Source organism: Mastigoproctus giganteus, chromosome 14, assembly GCF_048544385.1.
Source record: "Mastigoproctus giganteus isolate SK-2022 chromosome 14, ASM4854438v1, whole genome shotgun sequence".
In the NCBI taxonomy this organism is placed as follows: domain Eukaryota; kingdom Metazoa; phylum Arthropoda; class Arachnida; order Uropygi; family Thelyphonidae; genus Mastigoproctus; species Mastigoproctus giganteus.
This window is the reverse complement of record NC_143588.1, coordinates 22,686,890-22,714,248: the sequence shown is the minus strand read 5'-3', so window position 1 is coordinate 22,714,248 and position 27,359 is coordinate 22,686,890. Positions and strand designations below refer to the sequence as shown.

At 38.3% G+C, this 27,359-nt stretch overlaps 1 protein-coding gene across 1 annotated transcript in view; it reads right to left on the bottom strand.

Moving 5' to 3' along the window:
* Positions 1-27,359, bottom strand: part of LOC150075015 (glucose dehydrogenase [FAD, quinone]-like) — a 138,222-nt gene that overhangs the window by 62,317 nt on the left and 48,546 nt on the right. The window contains exons 2-4 of the mRNA XM_090389041.1: positions 10,345-10,547; positions 6,621-6,810; positions 6,395-6,526 (exon numbers count right to left, since the gene is read on the bottom strand). Coding sequence (XP_090245167.1) covers positions 6,395-6,526; positions 6,621-6,810; positions 10,345-10,547 — 525 coding nt within the window. The remainder of the gene's footprint in view (positions 1-6,394; positions 6,527-6,620; positions 6,811-10,344; positions 10,548-27,359) is intronic.

Here is a 27,359-nt window from a genome sequence, read left to right as displayed (position 1 = left end):
TGAGTACAAAGAAGCTCTCATAATTATGGCTAGGGGTTTGCATACTTCCTTTGCTGCCTCCTTTAATATAACTGGATAGATCCCATCCACCCCAGGTGCCTTTTTTATGTTTATCCTCAACAATCTCTCCTCCACTTTCCTCTCAGTTATCACAAAATCATCCAGCTCACTGCCAATGTTTACTTTACCTACATCATTCTCCTTCCTGAATAACTCCTCATGCGTGAATGTAGATGCAAAATACTCGTTTAGATTGTTAGCCACCTGAGCAGGATCCTCAACTGTTGAACCATCAATATCCAGTGGGCCAATCTGATTCATCCCTTTCCTTCTCGAGTTCAAGTATGTAAAGAACTCCTTTCTGTTTTTCTTTGCATCCTTTGCCAAGGATTTTTCGTAGTCTGCCTTTGCCTGCCTAATCTCCTTTGTGACTTGGTTACAGACCAACTTATATCTATGATAGGCTTCCATGTCACCCATTAATTTGTATGTATCCCATGCATTTTTCTTCTCTGCCACATGTCTCATTAGTCCATCTGAGTAATTCAATAGTAAGCAAAAGTGGGTGGGACATGCTGTATGAAGTAATGAAATTTTTGGATATGGCGTACATGTGGTAAGAATATACCCAGATCCTTGACATAACGTGGCCTCGACAATGGCCTAAACCTTGGCCTAAACCTAGGCTTAAACCTAGGCCTAAACCTAGACATAACGTCTAGGTTTAGGCCTTGACATAACGTGGCCTCGACAATGGCCTAAACCTGGGCCTAAACCTTGGCCTAAACCTGGGCCTAAACCTTGTACAATATTTCTTAGTTGGTATGTAAAGCCTGGTAGCCACCAAGATTAGTTCCTTGAATGCTTCCCATTTTGAGTTTGCTGTTGGTAACATCATCAGTTGGTCCCAGAAGGGAGGTTTTTGCGAGATATAAGACAAGATTGAGTTTTAGAAGGGTTGAAATCAACTAAGTTGTCTTTGCCCCACTGGAGAATTACCTGAAGATCGGCATTTAAGGAATTGGCAGCAGATTTTCGAGAACTTGAAGCTGATTGAGCTGGACAAGGTTTCTCAAAATGGAAAGTTGAATGCAATGTGCTATCATCGGCAAAACTATGGATAGGATTTCCAGTCAATGGAAGAAGGTCATTGATATACAAGAGGAAAAGAGTGGGGGAAAGAACTGAACCTTGGGGGACACCGGCATTAGTGGAGAAGTTAGAAGACAGAGAGCCATCTACCATCACCCTCAGTGAGCGATCAGAGAGAAAACTGGATAACCAATTACTAAAAACAGTTGGCAAACCATAAGATGGAAGCTTGTTTAGAAGACCTTTATGCCAAACACGATCAAAAGCCTTTGAGATGTCAAGAGCAACTACTTGTGTTTCGCCGAACCTTTCCATTGAATTAGTCCATAAATGGGTAACATAAGCCAGAATATCACCAGTGGATCGACACTGACGGAATCCATACTGGCGATCGTTGATCAGACGGAAGGTTTCTAGGTAGTTTAAGAGTTGGCGGTTAATTGATTTCTCCATTACTTTAGAAAGAGTAGAAGTAATTGCAATGGAACGATAATTGGATGGGAGGGATTTGTCACCCTTTTTAGGAACTGGCTGGATATGAGCAAATTTCCAAGCAGAAGGAAAAACACCTTTGGAATAAGAAAGTGAAAAAAGGCGGCAAAGAATAGGAGTAAGTTCAGGAGCACAGCTTTTGAGAACAAGTGGAGAAATACCATCAGGACCTGGAGCTTTCTTAGCATCAAGATTCATCAAAATCCTTTTGATATCTTTTTGACGGAAGACCACAGGAGGCATTGAATGGAGCATGTTAGGAATGGTGAGAGGTGTTTTACCAAGATCATTAATACATGAGCTCGAAGAAAAATGGGATGCTAGCAGGTCAGCTTTATCCTTGGCTGAAGTGACAACAGAACCATCTGGTTTGGACAGAGGTGGGAGCAGAGATGGGCAAAAGTTGCGGCCAATAGCTTTGGCAAGAGACCAGAATGCTCGGCTACCATTAGGGCAAGAAGCAAGTTTTCTACTCTTACCCTGTTCAAACTCTAGTTTGGACTGATTAATAACTGCTTTACAATTGTTGCGAGCTTTGGTGTAGGCAGAAAATGAAACTGAAGAATTAGAAACAAGCCAATTACGATACGCAACGTTCTTCTCTTGGACAGCCTTAGCACATTTATTGGAAAACCAAGGTTTAGATAAAGGACGAGATTTTAAAGTGGAGTGTGGGATAAAGGATTCCATTCCTGCAAGAATAATTTCACTGACATGATCTGAGCAAACGTTGACATCAGAAGTTTTGAAACAGTAATCAGACCAAGGAAAAGAAGAAAAGAAGTCTCGCAGGTCATCCCATTTTGCATTCATGTAACGCCAAACAATACGAGGTTGGGAATAGGCATGAGATAAAGGTTTTCCATTGGAGAAGAGACAATCACCAAGTTGTGATCTGAAGTGCCTAAAGGACCTCTCACTTCAACCTTGTACTTAGAAGGGTTGTTTGTGAGAAAAAGATCAAGCGTATTGGCTGTATGATTAGGATTGTCCGGTATTCTTGTAGGTAAATGAACAATCTGTGCAAGGTCATAGTAATTGCAAAAGCCTCAGCATCTCTACTAGCTGGATCGGTGTTACTAGAAAACGGAAGCCAGCTGGAGTTGTGAACGTTAAAATCACCAAGGAAAATTACCTCACTGTTAGGAAAGTTGGACTGGAGAAAGTCAAGTTGCAAAGAGAGGAAGTCGAAGAGCTCCAAGTGATTAGTGGAGTTGGGAGAACGGTAGAGACAACAGATGAATTTTACACAATGAGGTAGAGAGATTTTAAGCCAGAGAAGATCAAAGAGAGGAGATTCCAAATTGCCAAGTCTCTGACAGGGAATATCAGAACAGACATATGCACAAGTACCACCTTTGAGGCGAAAGGAATCATACAGCAAATAATTTGCACATCTGAGATGAGCAGTAGTTGAATCAACTGATAACTGAGATTCAGTCAGAAAAAGTACATGGGGTTTGGCAGACTGCAAGTGGAAATGGACATCGTTGAGATTAGAATTGAGACCACGTATATTTGTGAAATGAATTAGGAAGTCCTTGGGAGGTTTAGATCTTTTCGCAGATAAGCTTGCTCTATTATTTTGACAATTCATGGTGTATTCAATAGTAAGAAAAAGTGGGTGGGACATGCTGTATGAAGTAATGAAATTTTTGGATATGGCGTACATGTGGTAAGAATATACCCAGATCCTTGACATAACGTGGCCTCGACAATGCTCCCCGCATACACACTACTCGGACTCCCTCCAGTCACTATCTGGCAGAGTAGAGGTAGCAAGATTATACACTAGCTGATCCGGAAGCTTTCTAGAGAGTTACCAATAGGTTCAGTCCGGTGTACTAACTAGCGGCCGGCCTGCGAACACCGTTTTAGAGCTGTACCCTCGAAATGTAAGGAATATTGGATCTCGCCACGACATTCATCATAACCTCAAAAATCATTAATCATACTGCATGATGGAAGAGATAGGGAAGGGTTGGCCGGAACTTAGCTCTAGAGACTAAACATGGATTCCACCACTTCAAGCCTCCAATAAGCAAAGTGGTGGTATTTCACCGGTTGATGAGAGTCATCTACCACCTAGTACTGCCTGGTAACATAGAGGGGCGGCGTTCCTCCATGTGCTGTGGGCGCCACACCTCGACCCCTGCTTACGTTGGTTCACACCTGGGTGGTCACCCACCATGTACTTGTGCATGAAGGTTATACCCAGGATTACTAACAGTCCCACCATCGTGAAGGTGCAAGCAGAGGATTTGGCTGTCATAGACCGTCCGGACTTCGCCGAAATTGGGTCCACTTTGACTTGAGTGTCACCCGAATATCAGTTCCATCAGCGTTTTAGACTCCCAGGTAGCAAGAACAGCTTGTCTGGCATATCTGAGAGAATGTCTGTGACAACCTCAAGGACCTCAAGGCTTGGATATTACGATGGTTCAGTACTTTCCAGCTGGACCTCACGGCCACGATACACAAAGGAAACAGGAAAAACTGGTTTCTTCATGTATTGCTCACATCATACGATATAAAAAAAAAAAAAAAAAAAAAATTAACCTGCCATCATTTTTCCAACAGAGTTTAAAAGCTTAGACACAAGGTTTTGGAGGTACCACCCTAGATATAAGAACAATATTCCATGGCAGGGAAGCTCCGAGATTTGTTTTTTTTCCCTCACTCTAGGAAGAGAGGGAAAAAAAAAAAAAAAAAAGAAAGAAAATGCAGTTTTTCTGATGAAGAGGAAGCAATATTTAATATTTATGATGTGCAAATTAGAAGTTGGGGTAATCCCTAATAGAGATGTGTGACCCTGTCTAGAAATCCAAGTGTTATCAAAGATGAGTACAGAAATAGCATACTTTTTTTTAGATTGAAGTTACTCAAGTATTCTTTGCCCCATTAGTGAATTACCTGAAGATTGGCTGTTTGTGCGGGGTAAGGTTTCTCAAACTGAAAAATGGAATGCAGTGTTCTATAATCAGCAAAACTATGGGTATGATTTCCAGTCAGTAGAAGGCCATAAACATACAAGAGAAAACAGTTTAAGGAAGAACTGAACCTTGCTGAACACCTCAATCAGTTGGAAAATTAGAAGAGAGCTGCATACCATCATACACGTATGAGCAGTCAGAGAGAAAACTGGATACCTAATTGCAAAAAACAGTCAGCAGGGAATAAGACAGTAGCTTGTTTAAAAGGCTGTTATGCCAAACAAGATCAAAAGCCTTAGAAATGTCAAGAGTAACTGCTCAAATTTCACCATATTTTTCCACTGAATTTTTTCAAGAATGAGTGATATAAGCCAATATATCACCAGTGAATCAGCACTGACAGAATCCATATTGACAATTACTAATCAAACAAAAGGCCAAAAGAGTTGGCAAGTTTATGGATTTCTCCACTACTTTGGAAATAGCAAAAGTAATAAATGCAATGGAACAATAATTAAAAGGGAGAGATTTGTCACTGTTTTTAGGAATGTGGGCAACACCAGTAGAATAAGAAAATATAAACAACAACACAGAACAGGAGCACAGGTTTTGAGAAGCGGAGAAATTCCATCAGAACCTGGAGCTTTCTAGGCATCAACACTGTTCACAATTCTAGTCTTTCCATAAAAAAAAAAGACCATGAAAGGCATTGAGTGAAGTGTATTGGGTATGGCAGGAGATGATTTAACAAGATTGTCAACACAACAGTTAGAAGAAAAATAGGATACCAGTAAGTCTTCAGCTGAGGATGCAGAATAAAATTATATAATAATTATATAATGGAAGTGCTGATGAAAAAAAAGTTGTGATCACAGCTTTGTTGAGAGGTCGGAATGCTCAAACTACCATAGGAATATGAATTTCCTGTTTTTTTTCTGTCCATTTCCTCCATTTTATGTACACGTTTCTGCTCTGCATCGATAATCACTGAACATCTGCATTCTTGTACTATCAGTTATTGTTATCAATTGGTTATCGTTACCCTTATAGCTGAGTCCCGAAGTGATCACAATAATCAATGTCCACTGTATTTAATCAATTCTTATAATTTCCTTGAAAACAATATTTAATTTTTTTTTTATTACTAAAAAAAAATAAAAAATATTCAAATGAAATGGTTTTCCCTCCTATCATAGTACTGGTTGAACAGGTGAATGCATGTACAGTCAGTGTTTAATCAACACTAATTATTACATGCATTCACCATAGCATGATTTGAGTTTGCACAGCTAAGTTGCATGCTCCTACTTGTATGCACAGGGAATAAACTGTAAAAAACAATATATTCAACAAGAACAGAAATCTCTTAGATGGTATCTTTTTGAGTAACTAATATAATCAATCTTTTCCATTGTCAATCTATTCATAAAATTAAGATCAAATAATCATTGCCTAGCACTCAGATAAATTTGATATATATTAAACTGTCCACACCAATCATTAAGATGTCTAATCTATCAATACAATAAGCACGAGTTACTAATGTTTGTTTGGGGATTCATTAGGTGCATCAGCATCTATGGCCATAAGTTACTAATATAAACTGTATGATTATTAATATAAAATTACTAAAAATGGTCTTAATGCCAACCAAAACCTTATGAGAAACTGATTTATCTTATCTATCAAGAAATGAGGGTCCAGTCTGTTACTGCTGCTGATTGTTGATCTTTTAAATTTATTGTTTTAAGAGCAACATCAAACTACATCACATTATTTTATTTTTCAGATTAAAAATTTGGAACAGAATCTAAGTCCTTAGCGAACTTCATAGATTTAACACTGACTTACATATTCTGATCAACTGATGTGTTTACCTGTCTGTATTTCACCATTTATATCAAGAACATGATAGCCCAATGACTTTCCAGCTTGCATATATGCTTCAGCTAAAGGTGTAAAATATGTTGTTTTAGAAACTGTCTGATAGCCTCCTTTTGCATGATAGCCTGCAATAAGGAAGAAGAAACATTTTTAGAAATTAAGACTGAAATTAATAATACAATATTATAGCTCTCTTGATGTTTGCAAAATAATGCCTACCATTAGCCAAATATTCGGCATCACGATTGTCTTCTGATTTTAAGAAATAAGGAAATACTTCATCCCAACTCCACCCATAAGCTCCTTTATGTGCCCAATTATCATAATCTCTCCTGTTTCCCCGGACATATAACATGTAGTTCAAGACACTGGAACCTCCAAGAACTTTTCCACGTGGCCAGCGACTGCGCTGAAATGAAACGAGCTTTATTATCTGCAGTGATACAACCAGTTTATAAGAACTGTGTGGGCTCTGACAAAGTTTTTTTTATATTCTTAAATATAATATAAACTTTACATAAAAACATTTAAATATTAATTTGTTCTTATTTTGGTTTGACTTTCCAACATTAATACAATATTCACTCAAAAACGAAGTCAGAATTAAAAAAAAAAAAATTATTTCAGAAAAATTTACAAACAACTCACTGTTACTTTTTTTTTTTTTTAATACTATCTTCTAAATCTGTTTATATATTTATCACTTTATTCAATTTCAACACTTGATCTTTCGTCAACTAAAATCCTGGGGAATTTCAGCTTTTATAAGCTGAAATCTGACAATTGTTGATAGGCAAAATCTCCATTTCCAATTTTAAAATATATTTTCATGGGGCAATCTATTAAAACCGAGTCTATACTTACTTATAAACAAAGTAATTGAACATAAGTACGTATCCCCAGGGGATCACACAAACAAAAAAATGTATATACTGCACACATAATTCATATACTCTGGAAAGGAATGAGAACTTAACCTGTTAGCAATTGCAAATAATTCTGTTACATTACTAGAGCAAAGTTGAAAAGATCCCATTTTTAAACAGGAAAGAAACCCAGATATTTAGAAAGAATACAGTAATTTTAATTTTTTTTTTTGGTAATATCAGGTTTATTATTATTATTAGCCATATGGTGCAAGGAAACCTGAGGCTTATGCTGCACCACCCAAAAAAAATTCTGAATTAACCTGAGAGAGAGAGAGAGAGAGAGGAATCACCAAGAAAGAGAAGAATGATGATATTCAGCTCAGAACCCTGGGTGTGCCAAGCCCATACTTGAGCCCCTGGGTTTGTAATACAAAAATCTCAATCAAGAGTAATTTGAGAATACTGTATAAAACTACTTTCCTAATTGTTGTTGCTGGTGTGTGTTGATTTCTTGCTGTTAAATTATTAATACTATTTCTTTCTTAACTGTAAACAGTTATTACAGTGTTGATTACCATAAGAACAGGCCAGAGGAACCTTACAAATGAAATCCTATGACTGTGTAGCAGTTTTGCCACTCAGGCTTCCTTGCACCATATGGCTAATAATAATAATGGAGAAGTCTGGGTTTGAATCCCATTGGTGAACTGTAGGAATTTCTAAACATCTCTTTAATTGGGACTGTAGTTAGCCAATACTGGGGAGAAGAGAATAGATTCCCCACCCTTATGAGTTCTGTTTTTCAGTCCACATTTTCACAGATCTGTGAATACACTTATACAGGCATAATATACAATGGAGCAACATGGTTTAAGTTTCTGGTGCTCCTGAAATTCGACAAAAAAAAAAAAAAAAAAAAAAAGTCAATAACAATTAATACAAAATTTAAGTGATAACTAATGTGATCAGCTTGTTTGTTATTTATACAACATATTAGTATCTAAGGCCATATTGCACTACGTTTTTTTTTTTTATTCACAGGCTCTTCTGCCTATTATGCAGGCTGAAAGCCTATTCCCTCTGCCTGAAATCAGCTAACTAAAGAGTCCATTGAGCATTCCTCCAGTCTTTAATACAATTCAAAATAATGCATTTCATAAGTGCATTTCACCCCTTTCCTCTCCAAATGAGTGGAAAGTGGCAAAACCCTATATTGTCATTGAGGAAAAACTTGATTGCTAAATGAGGGTTGTACTAAAGGTAAGATAACAAAAAAAGTATTTCTTAGAGCATTATTTGCATTTAGAAACCTACATGAATGCAAATTCATGCAAGTTTCTAAATGAAAAGTCAAAGCTCTTTATAGCAACCCTCTTTTTAACATCCCAGCACATCCTATGTGGTTGGTCCTGGCCAATTACTCATTAACCTAATGCTATTTTACATTCAGCATAACAACATTGAAAAAAAAAAAAAAAAAAAGAATTTCTAACACCCATAAATTTCTACCTCTTAATCTGAATTTTTTTACATTTTTTTTTATTACAATATTTGCGTTTAAAACTGACAGAATGCTTCAAATATATTGAAGTAATTGAAGAGCTTGCAGCCTGACCATGAGAAATTATTTAAGATTTCCCAAGCTCTTTTCTCGCAGTGCAGTGATCAATATAACATCCTTCCAATATAATGACCATTTTTCTGATTCCCCTGGGGATTGTTATATAGAGCTTCGATTGAAATAAGAATAATAAAAAAAAAAGCATCCCTCTATATTGTAGGGCACCAATGTTCCAAAGTCTACTTTGGATAGCTTTCACTAAAACTTGAGCACAGTTGCTCATAACAATCTATGCTTATCACCTTGACAGGGATATTTCACATGAATGATTTACAAATGATGTTCACACAAACTTCCATTACAGTAGGTATGGTACCACTGATTTGTGGTTAGTACATCAAAAGCATATTTAAACCAACAATTTGGTCTGGGAGTGAGTGCTTTTCCTCCCAGGTTTCCAGCTCTACTGGAGGCATGTGAAGTGCCATCTAGTGACCAAACAGCTGTATAAGTTAGAGCTTTGTCGTATTAATAGATTTCATTATAAAAAGGTATATCTTTCTCCTGGATTTCAATTTACTTTTACTTTGAGAAATTTTTATAAGAAATAAAGACACTAACTCAAAAGGAACTATTTCTTTATTATAAAAGTTATGTTGCTTTGAACTGGCTTTGGTATCTCCTAATCACAGCTTGGCATTCTGGGTTAGCTGATGCTCCATATTTCTTGCACCACTTACCACTACTAATAAATGTATAATTGTTTACTCCCCCTCCTTGACAAGTCAGGTGATACAGTTTCAGCATAAAAAAAAAAAAAAAACCACATTTGTTATCAAAATTTAAAAATAGCTTTTTATTAATCAAAGAATGTATAAAACATCACATTAAAAAAAAATTGAAATGTATAAATTTTTTTTAATGTGTAAAACCACATTAAAAAAAAAAATTAAAATGATCTTTCATTTTTATGTTTCCTCTGTATATGAATGAATGAATTACAATGGTTACTTAGATATCCTGTGATAAGGTAGGACCAGTGATGAATTGGCTGTTGGGTAGGAAATAAACTAGGCCATGGTGGTTCCCAGAAATGTTTCTCTTTTTTTTTTTTGTCTTGCAGAAACAACACACTACAAATGTTATTGGACCAGGTAGCAATTGTCACCTAGCCAATTCACCCCTGGATAGGACAGTGCATTATATGACCCTAAGTTATTTGAACTGATTGCTAGTTTTCATTTTTGATGAATAAAACCCAAAAAATAAACCTGTGAAAAAAAAAAAAAAGTCTTACCTCCGCCTCATTCTGGCTAACTACAGCCTCACACATCAACAATGAAAATTGAACCCAAAAAACCTTTTCAAGCAAGCAACAAAACTAATGCAGCACAGAAGCTCAATGTTAAAACATTTATTTAATGTTTTAATAACTATATTTTAATATCATAGAATCATTCTTAGAATACCAGTTAGCTGATAAGGAATTCATGCCAAGATCTACTTTCATTACCCTATCCTTCAATCCAAAACATGCTGCCTCCTGTGGTTCTGTTTGATATGCCCAATCCACAGCAGTTTGCTGCAAACTGGCAGCCACTAGAGGAACTTCACTGAATCCATGCTCTGGTCCACCAGCCTCCAAAAGAAGCACTTTTACTGAGGGGTCTTCGCTCAGTCTGTTTGCCACAACTGCTCCAGCAGATCCACCACCAACTGAAACAAAAACAAATTTATGTCTGATTAGCATACAGCTGGTTATGGTCTAATAAATGATTGTTGTGCTTTTTTTTTTTTTTCATTTTATGTAAGATCCAAAAAAAAAAAAAAAAAAAAAAACTTAAGAATTAAATAAACTAGGTCCTTCAACTCATACCTTGTATGAGTTGAAAGCTCAGAAGCCAGAAATTATTTGTCAGAAATTACAATCTACAGATTTGTATTTCTGTATATTTAATTTTCAGGAAATAACATATGAAGAAAAGTTGTATCAGAGAACACAGTTAGAATGAATAATGAGAAGAGGCAAATGGTTCAGAGAATGGATAATGAATGGTTGTGGCACATGTTACAGCTGATTTGGAAGACTGGTGCAATTACAGATGCCAATTCAGAAGAAGAGTGCTTGGAAGTATCTCTAGAAAATGTATACTGTAGGAACTGAAAATCTACAAGCCAGTAAGGCAAGACTTTCAGAGAAAGGTTTTAGGAGTGCCACAGTGGCAAAACTACCATATTGTCAGGTCTGCCACTGGGGAGAGGGGAGAATGACTGACAAAAAGGAGAAATTAATTCTGTTTATACTCCACAACAACCACAAAGTCAGAGATATAATTTTATCTCACTCGAGAGGGGACAGAATTTATTAGTTTCTTCACTGGAGTACCACTCTATGAAGGCCAGATTTATGTAGTTTAGTGCATTATTAGTAAAATGATAAGAGGAGTATACCTCAATATGGAGTGCATGTTTTCATGTAGTTGCTAGTGAGGGTTATGTTGGTTGTGTTGTTCATCTAGCCTCTTAGCCTAGGTGGTTGTGTTTGCACACAGGAACCTCTAGTTTACTGTCTAGCAGCACGGACAGGTGGATCAGGCAGTAAGAGTGTGAAGCACTGACAGAGCAAACCCAGAGTTAGCCAAGGCTACAGGCAGGAAGAGCCCAGCAAAAAAAAAAAGTGAAATTTAGGAAGGAATAATGGGGAGATAAGAAGTAGGGGGACAATGATCGCTGAATTATGACCACACTTCCCCAACTGTGTGTGTATTGGGGGGGCTTATTACTCACACACTTATAAATTTAAAAATGCTACCATAAATATATTTCCATTTGAAAAATGATCAAACAGGCCTAAACCATGTACCCTTCATCACAGTCTTCCTTGCACATTAATACATTTGGAACTAGGTAAACAGGATGCTTCTGGAGACAATATTGACTCTATGCTGTTGCCAACCAGTCAGCGACAGCATTGCAAGTCAATGTTGGCTTCTGTGGGAGACATGAAGTTCAGTTATGCCATTACACAAGACAATATAGATAGAAGAGTTTTTTTGTATATGCTAAGGCAATTTGGAATAAACAATATCACATTCGTAAATATTTGCTCACGTAAAGCCTTATACATAGTAAATAATATGAAAAGTTTTTGCATGCAATATAAGCAAAAATTTTAGAAATGATCGATGTGGGCTAATGTGGATTTTCTAGGGCAATAGGAAGACTAAACGTGAAACTAGTAAATTGCTGTTTGTGTCATTGAAGAGAAGGAGGTGCTTAGTTTTGATTGTTAGGTCATTATTTAACATCATGGGTTGAGCACGCTGAATTCTGATGGGATCCTTCCACATGTTCAGATTACGAACCTAAGGGGGCATAAATTCAAATTAAGAAAAGATAGATGTAGAACAGATGTGTGGAAATTTGCCTTTAGCCAGCGGGTGGTTAATTGCTGGAACAAACTTCCATCTGTTGTTGTGGAAGTTGATAGGTTAAATAAGTTTAACGAGGAACTGGACAGGCATTTGGAGGGAATGGTGTGATTTTTTTTTTTTTTTTTTTTGGCTGATGCTGCATAAGCTCATACACTTGCTTTCTTGCATCACATGCCACTACTACTACTATCACTGTGCAGGAAATGCAAAATTATTGTGCTGTTGTTTAGCCGTCATTGTGCTGCTCTGCTGCCCTCGGTTATTGTGTGTTATTGTTATTCCGCATTTATGGTTTGCAAAAGGATGGATGTAAGACTGTAATGAATGGCATACGAGGGTGAATTTGATAGCTTCAGAATGCAAGAATTTTCGGTGTGGATGTTTGATGAAGTGTACAAGCCGAAATGAGGGAAGTTTTGTTTTAAATTTAATGCTAAAGTTGTTTCTTGAAGATTTGATTTTTTTTGCAGTAACTGTAAGAGATTTTAGTACAGTGACTTGTTACTTTACGCATGTTTAAATTAAGCAAATTTAAAATAATGTACGGCAACCATATTTACAGAAAGAGCCATGAGAGTGGGAGTACATATCCAAACAGATATTCAACCATGACGAAACAGGTTTATATTGGAAAAAAAAAAAAAAAAAAAAAAAAAAAATGCCTGATCGCACTTACATTTCTGACAAGACTGGCTTTAAGCCAGCGAAAGATCAGCTAACACTTCTGTTTGGTGCTAATATGGAGGGTCATAAACTGAAACCGTGTGCATTTATCACTGTCACAACCCTCGTGTCCTTCAAGGTTATAACAGGTCATACATGCCTGTGTAGTGGCACTCAAACCCTAAATGGTGGATGACTGCTGCTATTTTTAGAAATTATCTTGGATCTCAGTTATGACCAGAATTGTACTGTATATGCTGGTTATAATGAACATATTTTTTCTTACTGTACAAAAAAAGAAAAAAAAAAAGAACACTAAATCAATAAAGATGAATGAACCTCTTTGGTTGCTCATCATTTTCTTTAGAGTGCCCAGTCTTCCAACCAAAGAATGAATGGTATGTATCAGTAGGGATTACTTAGCTAGATGCAAGAGTTGATAATCCTACAATATAGCATCATGGTCACTACCTCACAAATCACAGTCAGCTCCAACTTGAAACAGTTCTGGCTTGTCACCAAACCTGTAATTCTGACAGAGCATGTGCGGCACTTGCTAAATTAAAAATATCTAACAGTAATTTTTTTTATATACTTTTAATCTGTTTTCAGAAAGAATTTAGTAATTTTCTGCATTTTCAGTAATTGTATACTTTTAACATGTTTAACCCATCAAAGCCAGATCACAAGTTACTATCAGCTCCGACTTGACTGCACATACGTGATGCTCACCATATCTGCCAGTATGTGCTGAGAATCGTCACAGAGCATGTACAGCCTTCACTATATCTGCCAGTCTATATAGTGGCAATGCATTACTTACTTACAGTAATATATTTTTTTTCTCTTATCTGTATTCTGGGAAAGATTGGAGCTGACAGAGAGTTGTGAGGTAACTATGACGCTACACTGGAGGATTACGACAAGAGTTACTCTTATGGGCCTATTATCGAATATTTTGGTGATTACAGTATTTACATTACGTGTGAATTTAAATTGCGTGAGACAGTCTGGAATATAACCCTCGCATAAATTAAGAAGTCACTGCATCAGGTTCCAGGGCCCTGAGCTGGATATCATCATTCTTCTCTTTCTTGGTGATTCCTTTCTACTCTCTCAGTAGAAAAGGGAATTTTTTTTTTTTTGGCCGGTGCAGCATAAGCCTCAGACTTCCTTGCACCATATGGCTAATAATAATAATTATTATAATAGCAGAGGTGGGGTGGGGGGAGTAAATGCACATTTTTAACATGCCGACTACTTCTTCGAATCACAACGTGTTCAAAGTTTTCATAAAGATGCTAAATTATCGAATAAGGTAACGAAAATTATCAGCAACGTTTATTTAAAATGTAGTGTTGAGAATCCCACTTCCTGTTCGTACACTTGCAAGGCATACAAGCGATTTATCTGGCATTTTCGCTAGGACTCTGCATGATTAAAACTGAAGTGATGTTCATTGGTCAACTGCTTTCACCTTGTCAGAAGTTACTGTCAGCTATAGAGTAAGTAGGAACGTATTCAGGGGTGGGCAGAGGGGGCATATGCCCCCTTACCAAAAACCACACGCAGGAGGCATTCTTAAAAAAAAAAAAAAAAACCTGGTTGCCAATTCTTGTCTAGATGATCCTGCAGTGCTCCTTTAACCACTGCCTCCATTAATTTTCCACGAACAGAAGTTAAACTAACAGGTCTATAATTATTGCACCAGCCAAAAAAATTTCGGAGTTATCCTATGAGAGAGAGAGAGAGAAGTAGAAGGGTTTGTTTGTTTGTTATTTTTGGTTTTTAGGAGCATTAGCAACTAAGGTCATATTGCTCTGGGAATATGCGGTGGTCATTCCCTGACCTTTCCGCATCCTCCGTATTTGGTGGAATCACGGGCTCGAACCCCAGTCTAATCAAGAAGCGTCTGCTATGCACTGCTGCTCCTTCCCACCTGGCTACGGAAGCGCCAAGTAGAAGGGAATCACCAAGAAAGAGAAGAATGATGATATCCAGCTCAGGACCCTGGGTGTGCCAAGCCCATACTCACCAGATGTGAGCCCCTGGGGTCAAACTGGTTGAGGAACATGCTTATACTGGTTTGGAAGAGAACTGCAGAAATACAGGCAGTTCAGAAGAACAATGCTCATGGAAGTACTTATGTAACTGAGCCGCCACCCTCTTTTGACTAGAGTGTAGAAGATTGAAAGAGGTTCTGGAAAACTAACCAAAACCAAGATGTGAAACAATAATCCGTGGTATAGCAAGATTTGCATGTATTGAGTAGTTGTTCATAAGGAAACTACCGCCAAGAGTGAAAAAGAAATCTCAGGTTCCCCCCCCAACCGAGGAAGCAATATTAGGTTGGAAGTCAGGGTAATCTCCAATAAAGGGATATATCATGCCTAGAAATCAGTATCATCGAAGATGGGCATAGAGAGTAGCACTTTTTTTTTCTTCTGGGAAATAACACAAGACTAAATTTTAGAAGAGTTGAAATTAACCAAGTTTTCTTTTAATCAATGGAGAATTACCTGGATACCACCATTTAAGGAATTGGAGGTGGATATTTGAGAAGTTGAAGTGTTTTGCAGGCTAAGGTTCTTTAAACAAAGTTTGAATGAAATTTAAACTAGTTTTGGAGGTTGAATGTGACGTGTTATCATCAGGTCATTAATATACATGAAGATAAAAATAATGTGTAGAAACCACAAGAGGAAAAGAGTGCAAGAAAATCATGGAGAACACCAGCATTAGTGAAAAAAAGGTTAGAAGGCAAAGAGCTATCTACCACCACCTGTAGTGAGCGATCAGAGAAAACAGGATAACCACAATACTGCAAAAAGAAGAAAAAAGTCACTCATCTTATGAGTGACTATGCAGACCTTAATGCCAAACACAATCAAAAGCCACAGAAAAGTCAAGAGTTGCTTGGGTTTCAAACTTTTGCATCGAATTTTTTCAAAAAGCAACATATGCCAAAATATCACACATTGACAATCAATGGATTGACACTGATGGAATCCATTATTGATCACTGGTCAGACAGAAGGCTTTATGATAGTTTAAGGAGTTGACAGATTCCTCCATTACTTTGGAAAGAACTGAAGTAAATGTAATGGGACAACTGGGCAATGTGGCACAAATTATGCAGACCTTCCTTTTCCTAAATTTTCATGCAGAATTTGACAAATCGTCTCCTTATTCATATCCAACTTGTCAGCCATCATTCTGAGTGTCGACGAAGATCTACGACAATTACTTTTACAACTCAGTCATCACTTCAAAAAGTTGAAGGTCACCTACTTCTTGGATCATCGCAAACATTCTCACATCCATCTTTGAACAGATTACACCATTCAAATACACTGGTACTCCCAGTTTAAAGCAAAATTTGATATTCGTTAGTTGCTCCATTGCAAAATCGTGACACGCAAAAGTTAATGCTGCTAATGAAACTGGTTGCTACTTGCAACCCGTCAGCTTACCGGACAATCTGTGTACCACCATCTGTTGGAGGAAGTTTAAAGTACAACATACCATTTCCATTTATTTTCAAACTCATCGAACATACAGCAATAGCACCACTCAGGGAATATTACTGCCACATCCCATTTACAACTTTAAGACCTAGATAAATTATGTGGAAGGGTTGAGAAATGGGAATTAGCTTTAACACAGGAAAACGGAAGGCATTTCATTTGGGTAGTATTAATCCTAGAGTAACATAAAACTTGAACAGGGTAGGCACCAAACTCAAAATAGCTCATATTTCCAAAGCAAATGGTTCCGAGGATAAGAACTGGCACCTAAAAGTGATTGTAATAAATTGTTTACCGTAACTTCACTGTCATGGAAACTACAGAGATGGGCTCACCTAAAAATTGCTCTCCCCCCATTTGTAACAGTGTTCGCATGTGCAATTTGGGTATCTCGGAACAAGCACACGACCATTAGCCACTAAGTCAGTTAATCTGCTGACAACTTTTTTTTTCCCCTTTACTTTAGGAAAAAGTTTTTATTAATATATACAGTGCTTAATGATCATTCAATTGTGACAACCCTATCCATAATGGGATTTGCTGCATTATTCGTAATATAAAAAGTCAAACAGCTTCGTACACTAGGGCAGTGGCAAGTTTTGCATCTGGTTGTGCACATCAAAAGTAACAAAGTTGCAGTTATGGAACCTAGTAAAGATATCGAGGAGTTTTAAAAGAATGTGATTGTGGGAGCTCGTGCAGTGCTTCCATATCATAACGCACATCTTGTTGTTATTGGAGGTTTTATGGCAGAAAGCTAAAGGCCATTATGCACCAAACAATGGTGAGAAATAACAGGTGTCATTAAAAGTAAGATATGTGCATTATGCAAGATTTACTATTATTAGCCATATGGTGTAAGGAAGCCTGGGGCTTATGCTGCACCAGCCAAAAAAAAATTTCTGAATTACCCTGAAGAGAGAGAGAGAGACAGAGAGAAATAATCTGTCCATTGCATCGAAAGTGAAACTACATAGATGTTACATCTGTCATTTAAAATGTGTTTCAAATTAGGAGTGATTTTGGGCTGCATGTGTTGATAAGAACGTGATTTGTCATATTCCTTTATAGAGATGACAGTCAACTATGATATACAGTAAACCCCCGGCTTTTCGCGGTTTCTGTATTCGCGGTTTCGCGATCGCTGATTTAATATAAAATGAAACCTAAAAAAAAATGTGAAGTTTAAAGCGCCGTGAATATTTTCCGCCATAAAAAAACATGGGCGTGGCTAAAATTATCTTTCCCCGTCAAAACAGCGTTCAGTGGGTGGGGGGAGAGGGGTGACAAAATCGCGAGCGTGGATGTTTCTCGCTAATCCTTGTTCAGTATTTATTTATGCGCTTGTTTTTAATTTATATGCTTATAAATTGAATAAATTTATCAATTTATAAATTGATATGCTTACAAAAGTGATAAATCTACCGTTTTGCAGTGTGTTAGTGTAAACAGACTTTTTCGAGTGTGTTAACGGAAGAAAGTGCCTTTATTGTGGACAAGTTCTTTTTTACCCGTACAAAAATATGGCTACGAATAACAAGGGAAATGTGAAAATATCAAAGAAGGTGATGACATTAGCGAATAAAATTGCGTTATTAGACAAAATTTCTAATGGTGAAAGTGTCTCTTCAGTGGCAAAACATCATAAAATCAATGAGTCAACGGTACGATCAATCAAAAAATCGGAAGAAAAAATCCGCCGTAGTGTCCGTGAAAACGCGCTAATTGCTTCAAAAATTTGCTCTGTAACTCTGATGTTAAATTAGAAAAAAAAAAAAAAAAAAAAAAAAAATGGAAAAGGCTTAAAATCTGTGGGTAGAAGACCGAACTCAAAATAAAATTCCGTTAAGTTCACGCATCATTCGTGAAAAGGCAAAACTCCTTTATCAACACTTTAGCGAAACTGGTGATAGCACTGGCGGATAAGTTTTTTTTGCTAGCATAGGCGCTGGTTTGAAAGATTTGTTTGAAATGTCTAATAAATATTAAATTTAATATTAAATTGTTTCTTATTTTAATTTCAATGCCATATGCTTTCATTTCACTATGTACTGTCTATGTACAGTCATATTATGAAGGTATGTAATACAGTACATACATAGACACAATTTTAGGCTAGTTTTTCTTATATATTTCATACTTTGGAACGGAACCCCTTTATTACTATGGGAGCCATAACTCAGTATTCGCGTTTTCGGTATTCGCGACATTTCTCAGGAACGTAACCCCCGCGAATAGCGGTGGTTTACTGTACTCTTTTTCATGATGGTATGTTACATTAATGACTAGCATCACAAAGAGAAATATAAACAAGATATTTATTAATAGTTAAGGCAAAGCTAAGGTTGCAAAATGAACATTTGCAACCGTTATACAACAGTTTTGGTAAACATTACAAAAATTGATAATTATGGCTGAAATGTTATCAGAAGCCCTCAATTTGCTTCAGTTTATCATTTTAAATGGAAAACAAAATGAAAAGTTTACCAGGTGCAAATCAATATTTAGTTGAACCGCCTCTGGCCCTGATGACAGTAGCATACCGTCGAGGCACCGACAAGATCGATTTCTGAAGATAATCAACTGATAGTAAGTGGTTCCAAACTCGAACTATAGCTTCCTGAAGTTCACGAAGGGTCTTTGGTTTATTTCTGGCAACTGCAGATGCCACATGATACCAACAGTTCTCTATAGGATTCAGGTCCGGGCTGTTTCCTGGCCAGGCCTGGCCTGTTTTCGTAATGGACCGTTCTTCGAACCATTTTTTCACCTGTAACAAATGTAAACACGTTACTGTCGAACCTCTAATACAGAACTCAAGCTAAAGTAACTACAGAAATGCCTACTTACACTTTTTGCCCGATGACAAGGAGCAGATTCGTCCTGAAAGATGTAGTTACTTGGCAGCAATTTGCATTCCGATATGGCCAGGTATTCATTGGCATTTACGGAACCTTTTATACACTGCAGGTGACCTACTCTGTGATACGAAACGCACCCCTGTATCATTTGACTGGTAGGGAATTTCACTGTAGACACCATATAGTCGGGATGATATGCTTCACCACGTCTACGACGGATCATTTGTCTCCCATCAAAGCCATGCACGTTGAATTTCTCATAACTGACCCACTGCTCGGGGATCCATTTAACATGCTCCTTACACCAAATTAATCGGGCCGTTTCATTTTTTGTGCCAGGAGGGGCTTCTTAGGACAACGGGCTACAAATCAATTTTTGAAGAAGCGTTTACCGACTGTTACTGCACTTGCTACCACTCCTATATGTTCTTCCCATTCTCTTTTCAGCTCAGACGAAGAAGCTATACGGTTTTTAAAGCTAAGCGCTTCAAAGATCCTCTTTTGGAGTAGAGACTCATTTGCGTCCGGTTCCTTTTTTTCCTATCAGCAGAACCAGTATTCTTGAGTTTGGAAAGAAATCTACTCACTGTCGACTGAATCTAGGACACTCTATAAGCAATATGATGGAAAGAACATCCTTCCTCACGTATGCAGCATCGGCCATAAGCTTGCTTTCTTGCATCAAATGCCTCTACTAATGCTAATGCTAAGACGCGTGCGCTACGCACTGCTGCTCCTTCCCACCTGGCTACAGAGGCGCCGTCAGGATGGCAAATTACGTGCAGTTGACGCTACGAAGAAAGGGTCTTGATTAGACCGGGGTTCGAGCCCGTGACCACCAAATACGGAGAATGAGGAAAGTTCAGGGAATGACCACCGCATATCCCCGGAGCAATATGGCCTTGGTTGCTAATGCTCCTAAAAACCAAATAACAAACAACATCGCTATCCTGACAAGCAAGGAATGAGTGCAACTCTTGCAGGGCGTGCTTATATAGCTGAAAGTAACAGCTGGTGTAATATTACGTCATCATCTACGCGTGTCAATCTTATGTGATACAATCTGTAAGAAATATTGCCATATACTTACATTATTCAGACGATAATTGCAATTTTAAGGGGGATTGCACTTTTTTTTTTTTTTTTTTTTTTTTTTTAACACCAATGTATATTGTGACTTGAGAACGACAGTTTGGACAGAAAGGTGGATCTGAGGCAGAAGAAAAAAAGTAAGTAAGGTGAATGTGCCCTATTCTTAGTCTTCTTAGTGTCATGACTTCCTTTCGATTCGAGCAGAATTTCAATGGCCAAGACGGCTTCATCTGAAGGAGTTTGCCTTCTTGATTTTGCCAGTAATTTATACTTCGACTTATTACAATACTTTTGCAGTCAGTGAAAGGAATTTTAAAAGGGTCAACTCGTTCCACAGTGAATTTGGCTGCATGATCAGCGCTGTCATTGCCAGGTATTCCAACATGGCTAGGGATCCAACAAAATTTTACAACTTTCATCTCCTTAGCTGGATCAGTCAGCTAGTTCTGAATATGATCAAGTAAGTAGCTGTGATGTTTCTTTGGTTGGTGTCAAGTGAGAATAACATTGAGTAACCTGTTGCAATTTTATAGTTTTCCAGGTCAATACGGCATTAGTTCATCAGTAAAGATGCTATACTTTAAAGATAACTGATTGGAGATTATGGAGGACAGAAGAACAGCAGCACCGTCATGGTCAGTTTTGGACCCATCTGTGTATATCTGGTTATACAATCATTATTTTGCAATTAGTGATTTATGAAGCTGTTTTATATTCTGTTGGGAAGACTAGTTTTTCGTTATTGAAGATACAGGAAAGCCCATGGAGCAGCGGTTGAACTATTTTGGTGGCTATTTTATAAAGATCTTCCTGCAATTATCAAATAATGTGCGATGATGTATGACAACTGGCTGATTTATTGATGGATAAACGGCATAGAAGTTCTTCCAATCTGGAGTACAGAGATATTTCCACGTTGGATGCATGGGTCGACCGTCGACTTTTGATTTTGACAGCATAAGTTAATAGTAAAATTTGTCGTCATAGAGAGGACGGAGGGTCGCGAGCTTCGGCATAAAGGCTCTGGACAGGAGATGTGTGGAGGGCCTCCAAGAGAAATGCATAGACCAGGGATGAATATGGTCCAACCACCTCACACTTTCCTCCCTTCCCTGGCAGAGGGGGAGGCGACAGCCTTCTTGTTGCCTCCCCCCTGCCATCCCACATCTTTCTCTCTGGTGGAGCATGGGCATGCCCCACTGGCACATGCTGGGGTCGTCTACTCTATTGATCCCAGTCTTTCCTAGCTATTCCCCCCCCTAGCCTTCAGTCTCCTCCCCTCTCTATCTCTATGCCAGCACAAGACCCACACCAAAATTCTAGCTTCTCTAAATTATTTCGCCCTCTCCTCGGCCATTAAACTTTCAAATGCAACCCCTTCAAACCGGGAAACATGTATGTGATCAACATACAACGTGCGAATTTTTTTTTTTTTTTTTTTTTTTTTTTAGGTCCTAGCCACTGAAATCTCAGGAAATTAGGTGGCAGGACCTGCCAGAGTATATTAATTATAATACTGGTGTACCTGGTCTGCCTCCACGGGGCGAAAGTGGGGCAACGTTTGGGCCTCAGTAGGGGTCCAGCGGCTAAATGACCAGATGAACAACGGTACACGACACTACATATGAACAATATCCATACACTTTTAAATCTCTGGCATTTCCAGCAAACTGGCACACCCATCACAATGTAAACAACGCGGAGATGGGGGAAACCCCTGGTGCCGTATGACCCTAAATACACTTTATATTACCACCTCTGGGTTTAGCAGAGTTGTGCACTGGGGATCCGAAACCTTGATCTTAAGATAGCATGATATATGCTGCTGTTTGGATTTTTTTTTTTTTTTTGCACAAAAAAAAAAAAAAAAATTTTGGCCATGTGCACCTATCTATTAGTATTATGAGATAATGATGTTGCTTAATTATGATTTATATCTGACTGAAAAGTCCTATTAGTTTTAAATAAGTAAATATGTTTTCGATGTTAGAGTTATCGCCTTATGATTTATGTTAAAGTCAGGGAATCCTGAATATTCACAGGAAGATGGACGGCTGTTTGTCGCACCATATGGAACTGTGGCTATCTATAAGAAAATGTTTCACAGTGATTTGATAAGTGCAGTGAAGACATTCCGGAGGATTTGCTTTCGTGAGCAAGTACAAGTATGTGAGATAAGTATGTTTAATGCGCAATACCCTCAGTCTCCAAAGCGCTCTACATCACACAGAGGGATTAAGGCGGATGTTTCCTGCCAATACTCTTAAGCTCTTTAGAGACTTGAAAATCTACCCGAACAGGTACTGCCATGACAAAGACTACAGGAAGCTGATAGTAGCAAAACTGTATACTACACTACAAATTTAATGAAGAGAAGAGTGTACATTTCTATGGAATTTGAACTCTTGATCATCTGTAACGAACGATTTTTGTGTCAAGTGACTGTTGTTTTATTTATTCTTATGTATTTTCTGATTTTCAATGTTGCTGTCTATTTTGTTGTAGGATGTCTGTATTAGCCACCCTCCTAGATAATGTCTGTACAGGGGGTGTTACATAAATAAACTGATAATAATAATATTGTTAGAATGACTTCATCATGCCGATTCTTATGTAGACTCGAATTGCAATGCTGAAGTTCGTTTTATTTGCAGAAGTTTGTTTAGTTGATTTTTCCAGATTTGTGACCACTCAGTTTTGACAGTCCGATGATAAGTCTTTTAATTGGAATGCGGAACTTTATAAAGCAGAAGGTTTGTATTTGTAGCATTCTTTGCTGCTCGATCAGCACTTTCATTTCTCTCAATGCCTGCATGTCCTGGGATCCAACAGAAATTTACTAGCCTTTTCTTTTTGAGCTTCACAAGTTGATCTTGTATCTGATAAAGGGCGGAATGAGATGGTGTGTGCTTTTGTTGGAGAGAATGTATTACACTTAATGAATCTTACATCTGATGAAGGACGGGATGGGATGGTGCGTGCTCTTTTTGGAGAGAGTGTATTACACTTAATGAATCTGTGTATATGAGAAGTTCATAAGAGGAGAGGTTTCAAAGTATTTTAAAGCTATTAGTATGGCAAACAGCTCAGCAGAATAGCTACTGCATTCATTTGGTAGTAACTGTAAGATGACAATATGTGGAAGGACCACTGCAGCATCCACTTGGGTATCATGTTTATGGTATTTTACAGAAGACCAAGGTACTGTAGCTTCAGCTACCATTAATATTTAGCTTGTAACATGAGTTATAGCAGTGTTTATAGGCTGAGTAGTTCATTGATTGTAGCAAGACGTTGTACATTTTGTCCAGTTAGCTTTATGGAATCTCCATCTTTTTTGGCCATCGTGATGGGTAACATTATTTGTTAATATTTTTTAGACCACGGGAAGATGGTCGCTATTAAGTGGATTATCCAAGATTGTCCATTAAGTGGGTGCAGGACTAGTGACATATGGAAATATCAATGGCAGAGACTGTTCCTGTGAGTAAATGGAAGTATGTCTCAACTACGGTGTTAAGGTGTGAGAGATTTTGCTCTTCCAATAATTTTTCAATCAATTTTCCACGTTTGTCTTGGTGGTGCGATCCCCCATAGGGGATGGTATCCATTTATATCTTCAAAAGGGGCGATAGCCAGGTGGGCAGAAGCAGCAGTGCGTAGCACATGCTTCTTGATTAGACCGGGGTTCGAGCCCGTGACCACCATATACGGAGGATGCGGAAAGGTCAGGGAATGACCACCGCATATCCCCGGAGCAATTATGGCCTTAGTTGCTAATGCTCCTAAAAACCAAATAACAAACAAACAACAATATCTCCCATGATAACGATTGGAGATGGTAGCTGGGTTACTAACGCTTCAAAATCTGCATACTCTTGATTTGGAGGCAAATAAAGTGAGATCAGCGAGGATGTAAACTGGACTCTTACTGCACCTCCTTCCAAAGATCTTTGCAACTAGAGGTGTTTATCCTTTATGGTTGGTTACGAACAACAAGGAATTCTGGCGTCGATTGAAATAGCCACTCTGCCATGTGCGCCACTGGAAGGAAATCGGTCTTAGCATTAGCATTAGTAGAGGCATTTGATGCAAGAAAGCAAGCTTATGCAGTATCAGCCAAAAAAAAAAAAAAAAAAAAAAAAAACCCACTTCCACTTTACCCCTCTGTTCGTTCAAAATACCTGTCCAGCTGAGCCTTAAACTTATTTAGGCTATCAACCTCCACCACAAGGGATGGAAGTCTGTTCCACCAACCAACCACCCGCTGGCTAAAGGCAAATTTCCGCACGTCTATCCTACATCTGTCTTTCCTCAATTTGAATTTATGCCCTCTCAGGCCATTTTTCTGAGCTAGAGGAAGAATCCCATCAGCATTGAGCATGATCAAACCATTCAAGGTTTTATACACCTCAATCAGATCACCTCGCAGGTACCTAGTCTCCGGGCACTGTAATTCGCAAGACTTAATCCTTTCTTCGTAAGAAAGGACCCTTTGTTCCATTCACTAATCTCGTTGCCCTTCTCTGTACTCGTTACAGCAGCTCTACATCCTTCTTGAAATGAGGCCTCCAGACCTGTATACAGTACTCTAGGTGTGGCCTGACCATTGCCTTATACAATGGAATAATCACCTCCTTATCCCTGCTGGAAAAATTCCTGTATATCATTGACAATACTCCATGAGATACTCTTGCAGCCCGTCTGCACTGCTCAGAGAACTTCATATCTGCCTGGACAAAAACCCCCAAGTCCCTTTCATTCTCTACCACTGTCAGTGTAGTACCACATAGTTGATACGTTGCTCTGGGGTTGCTGTTTCCCATGTGTAGTACTTTACATTTCTCAATGTTAAACTTCATTTGCCACCTCTCAGCCCATCTGCTCAACCTTTCCAGATCCTGTTGCAGCAGCATAGTGTCAGTAGTGTCTTTGACAACCCTGCCAACCTTTATATCGTCTGCAAACTTGGACATTAAGCTTGATATACCATCATCAATATCATTTATAAATACAGAAAACAATAATGGACCCAACACTGAGCCCTGAGGGACTCCACTAATAACATTAGTCAACGATGAGCAGTGTCCATTGATTACCACTCTCTGTCTTCTCCCCCTCAACCACCCCTTTATCCATAGCAGCAATTTGGCTCCAATGTCACACTGCTCCAATTTGTGTAGCAGTCTACCATGTGCAACAGTATCAAAAGCCTTTCTAAGATCCAAGTATATAATATCAAAGTTATTCCCTGCATCCAGTTCTTTTGTGACTGCATCATAGTATCCAATCAAGTTCGTCAGGCAAGACTTCCCCCTTAACAAAACCATGCTGTGTCTGAGCTATAACTGAAGTCTTTTCTAAATGATCCTGCAGTGCTTCTTTCACCAGTGCCTCCATTAATTTTCCTGGAACAGAAGTTAAGCTCACAGGTCTATAATTACTTGTGTCAGCCTTTGATCATCCTTTGTGAATTGGGGTCACATTTGCACATTTCCAGTCTATGGGTACCTCCCCTGAGTCCAAGGAAGCTCTCATAATTATTGCTTAGGGTTTGCTTACTTCCTTTGCTGCCTCCTTTAATATAACTGGATAGATCCCATCCACCCCGGGTGCCTTTCTTGTGTTTATCTTCAACAGTTTCTCCTCCACTTTACTCCCAGTTATTTCAAGATTCTGTAGCTGACTGCTAGAGTTGAATACACCTCTGGCATTCCCCTTGCTGAATAACTCCTCATGTGTGAATGTCGATGCAAAATATTCATTTAGTTTGTTAGCTACCTGAGCAGGATCATCAACAGTTGACCCATCAATATCAAGTGGACCAATCTGATTCATCCCCTTCCTTCTAGAGTTTACATAAGTAAAGAACTCTCTGCTGTTTTTCTTTGCATCCCTTGCCAAGGATTTCTCGTAATCTGCCTTCACCTGCCTAACCTCCTTTGTAACTTGGTTGCATATCAACTTGTATCTATCATAGGTTTTTGTGTCATGTGTTAATTTGTAAGTATCCCATGCATTTTTCTTCTCTGCCATATGCCTCATTAGTTCATCTGACATCCATTTTGGCCTAAACCTTGAACAATATTTCTTAGTTGGTATGTAAAGCCTAGTAGCTTCCAAGATAAGTTCTTTGAATGCTTCCCATTTTGAATTTGCTGTTGGTAACATCATCAGTTGGTCCCACTGTATAGAATTTAAATACTGTCTCAGTCCATCGTAGTCGCCTTTACGGAAGCAATAACCCTTTCCTTTACCCCTAATGGTAGTTACCTCTTTGAATAAATCCCACTTCAGCACACTGTGATCACTGCCACCTAGTGATTCATTTATCTGCAGATTCTTAATGCATGAAGAATCACTGCTGATAATCAAATCAAGAGTATTACTCCCTCTAGTTGCCTCCCGAACATGCTGATGTAGAAAACAATCATCCAATAAATCCACAAAAGCCCTGCTAGTGTGTGTGAGTAACCAGTCCCCAAATTCCAGTCAATATCTGGGAAATTAAAATCTCCCATTATAAGACTCTCTGATTTACTGGCCCACTATTTCCCTGTACAGTTCCTTATTATACTCATCAGAGTCATTAGCCCTATAGCACACTCCTACTCTCAATTTTGATCTCCCAATGCTTATGTCACACCAAACTGACTCAACACTGCACTGTCCAGCGATGTCGACTGGCTTTACTTCCTTGGTTTTTATGTGTTTCTTAACTAATAGCATAACCCCTCCACCCTTCCTATCCTTTCTGTAGACGTTGTACTCCCCAAATTGCAGTTCTGCATCCCTTATATCTGTGTGACACCACGTCTCTGATATCCCAACAATATCTGCCTTTGATGTTTTGAGCAATACCTCAAATTCATCAAATTTATTTACTAAACTCCTAGCATTGGTGTACACGCAAGTATACCTGCACCTGTTTCTATTCTTAGCTACCCTAAC